Source organism: Olea europaea, chromosome 12 (genome assembly GCF_002742605.1).
Source record: "Olea europaea var. sylvestris chromosome 12, O_europaea_v1, whole genome shotgun sequence".
Classification (NCBI taxonomy): domain Eukaryota; kingdom Viridiplantae; phylum Streptophyta; class Magnoliopsida; order Lamiales; family Oleaceae; genus Olea; species Olea europaea.
The window spans coordinates 28785715-28792582 of record NC_036248.1 but is presented as its reverse complement, the minus strand read 5'-3'; the positions used below and the strand labels follow the sequence as shown (position 1 = coordinate 28792582).

The following is a 6868-nucleotide window of genomic DNA, read 5'->3' as shown; positions in this document are numbered from 1 at the left end:
CCCTACGGAGGAATTTCTTTATCCACTATCTGGAACATATCTAATACAACAGAATGGCAATGGCAGAATTTCACACATCACACTTGTGATTTAAAAATTGTTGATGATATCCTTGCTTCTTCAAGATCACATGCTGGTATAAAGTACATTTTAGTTAAATCATCAAACCTCATTATTCATGTATGTGTATAATGAAATATGCATTCAACTTTGCACATCCAAAATCAAGATGGACAAAGAAACTAACAAAGGAATAAAAATGCAAGCTCAAGATTCATGACCAAACCTGAGTGCTGAGTCTATAGGTCATGAGATCAAAAGAACCATCAGGAGGTATGAAGGATATTGTCCGGTCATTTTCAAATCGCGCCAAACGCACACACCTAAGCAGAAACAAATTGCGGAAAACAAAAGATGGACACCCATTACAAAAGGCATACTCAAAATCAAGTGCAATTGCACATCATAACTAAATACTAGAGTTCATTAAATACTGATGAAACTTGATGTCGTCTAGATCAATGGCTTTTCCCTTTGTAGATCGCCCTTGCGCCTCCAGCAGCACTCTATCATTCAGCCCAAGCTTACATTCAGGCATGCCACTGGAAGAGTTAATACATTAGCGCTTCATAATTACAGAAAGCGAGCACCAAATAATACAAACACCTAAAAACCAGGCAAACTTCAGCCATCTTACACTGAAAAATACTTTTGATTTAGACCTTTCCAATATAAAAGCATATAGGGCAGCTTAATACAAGTATAAACTAGAAAAAGAACGAACAGGATCCCAACCAGGTACAGAACATCCTGCATCAGAGTTATTGAAGACACAAAAGATTAAGAGAAAAGGGAAAACCCTTCTGTCTGAGATTAAACTGAAAATTTTCACGTAACATGAATTCATTATTGCAATTCATATTTACAATAGGTAGGTTTCAACAATGAGCTCAGCTTGCAATTGCCAAAGAAAGGGGCAGGTAGACTGAGACAGTGTTCACTTTTCCAAGTCTCGGATCCCATGTTTTGGCAGCTTAATTAGAGATAGGGAGTGTCACTGGCCGGCCTACTGCTAGCTTGCTTGTGTAACCTAAGTTGCAGAGTTAAGAAAAACTGCTCGGGGTTTACTTTTCTACTCTGCCCAAAATTGTTGAGTCAAGTTATAACTTACACAGACAACTCCCACTAGTAAGTTGGAAGCTCCAACATCCCATGTACGTCAATTAAGGCCCTGATGCCCTTTGTCGGGTACTACAACACAATTCAGGACTTCCAGTAAACATTCAATGAAGCACTCCCAATGATAGACCTGAGGACCCTCGTGTCACATAGCTGGCCTACTGCCAGACCTATTGTGATACTAGTTTCAGGCTTAAGAAGTAACTACCACCAATGTTGGACAAACTACATATGGTGTATTACATGGGGAATGCTAGATTAAAAACTGCTTTGCGCAAATGTTGATATTCTGTTGGCTTAATCAGATTCAAAAGATAGTAAACAAACAACCCCAAAATTTTCCCACAGTAGCTAAGTTAATAAGTATCAATCTACCAGCATGCCGTCTGCTAAGGCCCTCCCCCCAGGTTGGTTTCTCTCCATGAACACGTCAGTAGAAGGTTTTTCCATCTTTTGAAGCATAAGATTCAAAAGAGTGGAAATTAAATGAGGCAAAGCCAAACATAGTGTTGTTACATCAATCCTATCAGTAGTTTGACTTTGTCAATCATCATAAACAGCACATCAACTTCTGAGACTCTAGAATCAAAATATTTAATTGAGATGGTGAGTAGAGTTGGACATGGTTCGGTTCGGCTCTAAAGAAAACCAAATCAAATCCAAATTTCGGGTATTTAATAAGTGAAACCATTTGGTCCAAATTTAACTATAGAACTGTTCGGATTCGGTTCCCGGGTTCTGTAAAATAATTAATTTTTTTATATTTTACAACTACGCTACATTAATTCAACTATAGCATATTCAATCTTAACTCTTACAAAATAATTTAGTCTAATTTCATGATATTTTTTGCACCTCTCTTTGTTGAGTTCTTCATAGATTTGACCATTAAAATCACAAGAATATAAAAATAGGGAGCTCCCAACAATAATGAAGAGAGACGCAACCTAGCTTCCAATTCTACTCCAGTATAAACCCTGAGGGATAGCTCATTGGTCAACCTTGGGTTTGCTCCCCAATGGTCACCAATTCGAGTCCCCTCAGGACCACTGAGATGAGTACCCGGCTGCAAACTTCAGGGTCCGTGGGATTAGTCGAGATGCGTGTGAGCTAACCCAGACACCCAGTGTCACTAAAAAAAAAAAATCTTCTCAATAGAAGTAGTAGAATAAAAAATTTGGGTAAAATTTATATCAATTTGATTAAGTTGGGTTTGGTTAAAAATTAGAAATAGAAAAATCATATTTTAGATTTGAAGTAATTAGTCAACAAAATTTGTTTAAAAATATAAAATAACTTGACTTGTTTAAGATAAAAATTTTAAAAAATTAGGAAAATTCATTCAATTATTGGTCTATAACCAAGAACTGAATCAAACCGAATCCGTTGGTTCTTGATTTAGATACCAGTTCGAATATTTAATTTAAGATAAACAACTCAATTCAGTTCAGTTCGGATCCGATTCAGTTTGGTTCTGTTGTAAAGTACCAGTTTCGATCCTCAGGGTAGGTTGATAACCGACAGCGAAAGGCATTCTATCCAATAAGGCCGATACTTCGAATCCAAATCAATTCGTCGTCGAAACTTGAATAGTATGACATAGGAAGTTCTTTTATCCATAAAAAATCCAAACTTGGATTCCTGACCGTCCAGCCTTAGTGGTGAGACTCATGATGCCTACAAAGAGATTAATTTTGTTTGTGAACTGCTTCTTTTGCTAATTATTTGATGTTAACTTGGCATTAGCTGTTGGAAAGATATCTATCATATAACTTTATGATGATGAATAAAGGAAATTCTCGTATTCTATGCAAACTGATGAAATGATTTACCAGGTTGCTAGTTCGATGATTTAATTCGATGAGCAACCATTCTCATTCATATGCAAGAGTTTGACAAAAAAGAATTATGTGATTTCTTTGTTATAAGGAAAATCTAGTCTACTGCCATAACAAGATGAAAAATGGGGATCAGATCCACTCAATCCAAGCACAAAATTTTGTAATGTGGTAAATCATAATACTAAGCTGAACCTCCACATACATATATCTGGGAAAATAAAACTTGAAACCATGCTTCTCCGAGGCCCTTAAATCTAATTTAAAACTGAAGAACAAGTTTGTAGAGTGTTTGATTCCAGTGAGAAGCCTAAAAGAAATTGTTTCTTTCCATATAAAAGTATAATATAGTTAGTAAGCACCTATAAGCAAAACCAACGTACAAATTGTAGCAAAAAATATCAATGTCCATTAATTAATAGATATAAAATAAGAGAAGCACAATCAGAGACTCTAGATACTTGCAATTCATCCAAATTCTCAAATCATAATTGAGAGAGATTTCAAGACTCTTAAGTTCTCACTCTCGTTAAAAAGCGACTTTTTTCTTCTCTAATACCACTTTTGTTATGTCTTATCCTAGATCCTAAGAAGCACACACATGGACATTGGACAAGGATATAACAACACAAGATTTTTCAAAAAAATAGTACACCAACACATCAGAGACATTTTGATTTTAAATAAATTTAAATTCTAAATTTATGCATTATCTCTTTATTTTTATAATTCAATATATGACACAACATGTGGCATGTCGGACACTGCCTTGGAGTGTCCAGGGAGTGCTGCTGTCCGACATGACTTGTGTTGGATACTAGAATGATGCCCTAGTGAACCGTAGGCAACCACGCTCTACCCATTTAAAATGTAATACATCACCAAATCTCTTGATTTTCTCCCAGTCCATGCCCATCACCACCTGCAATATAAAGATTGACCATTGATAAAGGTTTCCTAATAGGTGAAGAGGGAAGCCATGTCAATTCCTCAACACTGATCCATCATAAGTAGTGTCCCCAAACATATTTGAATCAAGCACCTCACTCATAAGTATAGTCAGCCCATTTAATTTCCAACCCCCCCACCCCCCGCCGCACTGGCCTGAGAATGCAGCACTCAGGCCTCAAATGATACCCAGAAGGTCCAATCAAATCCCAATAGGGATCTACAGCACACCAGTTACGAACTGCCATTTTTATCTCTTCACTTCAGAATTATAATTCTACAAAACTATTGACCCAGTACAGCTACTACAATCTACAGTATATCATTCAATCATTGTCAAAGATTTTTAGGATTCAGCCCTTTTGAGTAGCTCGACATTCATATGATTTGAATTCTATGAGAGGTAAAACACAGAGCAAGAAAATCATCACAGATAAGTGTCCAGGATTGATGAACCAACCTCAAGTATGCCCGCATCTTTAATGCCCCAACAACATCTGACCTAATTATTTGTCCATTGCTGTTGACAAGTATATTAACACTTTCTACGACATCCAAAAATACCTGAAGAAACAAGAAAATGCTAGGTAATCATGTCATTCAAAGAATCAGCTAGAAGGCTAGTAAGAAAGACCTACTTCATTATTCTTGTAACGTATCCCTTCACTGCGCCAAGAAACTGCATTAGTTACAGCCATTGGAGGCCTCTGTGTAACTTCCATCCTATAAGCGTCAGTCTTGATGAATTCACTAAGAATGTTTGCTTCAGTATATTGAGGGTAACCGAAGTCCATCATTTCATCAAGTAACTCATACTGTCAGAGGCATAAAGCATCATCAGTTCTGGCAGATTCAAATCTTTATTGCTTTGATACTTCACAGTAAACTATCAATTTGAAAGAAGAGGTGAGCAAATTCTCTTACCACAACAACAAAATTATCTCTAAGAGATTCCTCTTCTAACTCTTCAAAATAATGTTTAAACACCTGCCATCAGATTGCAACAAATTGATAGTGCCTAAATTATGTAAACTAGACTCTAGAAGCATACTGAAACTCTATTACTTACAAAGCTTACATCAACAACACGATGTAGGAACAGCAGAAGGCTGGCAGCATTGCAGTTCTGTCTAGATGCAGTCATGAGATAAACATTATTGTGTTGTATAGACATATACGTGACACCATTATCATATACGACAGGATCTTGAGAATCCGGCTCACCCTAAAATAGAACATTGTACCACACCATATGTCAGTCCTTGTCGTTCCTTTTAAAACTAAATGCTATTTTGACAAAATAACAGTGAAATAGCAGGTGTGTAGCAAATTTTAGTAGCATCAGTCTCAGGATAAAGGAGAAATTTCAGAATTTTCTCCGGTCTGAATTATATAATTTGATGTCATGTGGTTTTTTGTTCATTATGTTTTCCCATGTTTCAGATAACATAAACTTCCGAGAACAGTGCCATAAAAAATAAGTTTTAAATTCTGGGGGAAAAGGGGAGGGGGTAGTTCTTGAACACATTTCATTTGCGAACTATATTGTGCCAAAATTAATTAATCAAAGGTTCAAATGAACAGAACTAAGATGTTATACCAAATTTCAGCTCCATCAAATCACATAACTTTATTATCTATCAAATTTGCCATTTTATTGAATTAAGTTCCTTCTTGAAGGGCAAATAATCAATTCGATGAAGACTAAGTTTTGATTTAGAGTGAAGCTATCTCCTTTATGAACTGAATTATCAATTATCTACATGTGCTTTTTCCAGCATTAACTAAACCATCTAAGATGTCAAAATCCACAACAATTCGTTCCATTTTATACACCATTTTAATCAAGATTTTGCTTACTTAAATCAATTGAATTCTATATATATGTGATAGTGTTCTTCCCCAAACACATGAGAATGAATTAAAAATCATTCATACATTCATCCAAACTTTGAACAAATTGCTATCACTTTACATATTCAACATTAGTTTTCACTTGTTCAATTTATAGATCACTTTTTGCTTTTGGATGTTCTTCTTTACGGCTAGATAAATCCTACAGACTATTTGCCATTTTGATCCTTAACAACATCGAAAAGGAGGCAAATATCGTTTGAGGACAATGATATTATTTTCGTGTTCAAGTCTTCTTCTTCATCACCTTCTTCTATTTTCCTCCATTGCTGTAATTTTCCAACAATCAAGCCAACGATTTGCTTACAAATCCAATCCTCAACACTACACTTGCTAAATAATTGAAAAAAGATCAAAATCAAGCTCATACATCTATTCAGCTTCAATCAAACCATTTAACACCATACATTCGTCAAAAATATACGACATTCAACAAATTATTCCAAATTTTAATAAGTAAAATCGAAAGCGGAACCAGTAAACTAGAAATGAATGAATAAACAAATACCTCTTTTTCAATGAGCTTGGTAAAGAAGCGTTCGGCTTGTACAGCGGAGACATCCCCACGGTAGTCCCGCCACACCAGAACCCTCCCCTTTATGTCTAGTAGGAACAGCGCCGATGCTGCTCCCGCCATTAATTTCCTTTTAATTTATTTACTAATCTTCCTCAAAATTCAATTCTACACAGATCGCAACAGATCAAAAGGATGAATGAGATCTGGCTGGTAATTTGTTGATTTAGAGTAAATTTGAAGGGAGAAAATGGAACGAAAATTCTCTTTGAAAATCAATCATTTCTCTTTTCTTCTGCAGTACTACAACATGAATGGAGATGCATTATGACGAATGCGAATTAGAGTGTCGCTGCTGAGAAATGAACGAAGGAAAAATTTCGGTAATTTTTAAATTGGCTCGGTCAAACAACCAATTTTTCAGTTTGATCATATTTTTTTTTTTTTTTTTTTTTTTTTTTTTTTTTTACATTTT

The 6868-nt window shown here is 35.6% G+C and overlaps 1 protein-coding gene across 2 annotated transcripts in view; it reads right to left on the bottom strand.

Moving 5' to 3' along the window:
- Window positions 1-6787, bottom strand: part of LOC111406321 (AP-1 complex subunit mu-2-like) — an 8076-nt gene extending 1289 nt beyond the window's left edge. Inside the window, exons 1-7 of one of the 2 annotated variants that reach the window (XM_023035706.1) lie at window positions 6388-6787; window positions 5035-5190; window positions 4890-4952; window positions 4604-4780; window positions 4426-4529; window positions 495-602; window positions 287-383 (exon numbers count right to left, since the gene is read on the bottom strand). In XM_023035706.1, the coding sequence (XP_022891474.1) occupies window positions 287-383; window positions 495-602; window positions 4426-4529; window positions 4604-4780; window positions 4890-4952; window positions 5035-5190; window positions 6388-6516 (834 nt within the window). In that variant the 5' untranslated portion in view covers window positions 6517-6787. The remainder of the gene's footprint in view (window positions 1-286; window positions 384-494; window positions 603-4425; window positions 4530-4603; window positions 4781-4889; window positions 4953-5034; window positions 5191-6387) is intronic. The other variant, XM_023035707.1, reaches the window with a different exon arrangement.
- Between the last annotated feature and the right edge of the window lie 81 nt (window positions 6788-6868).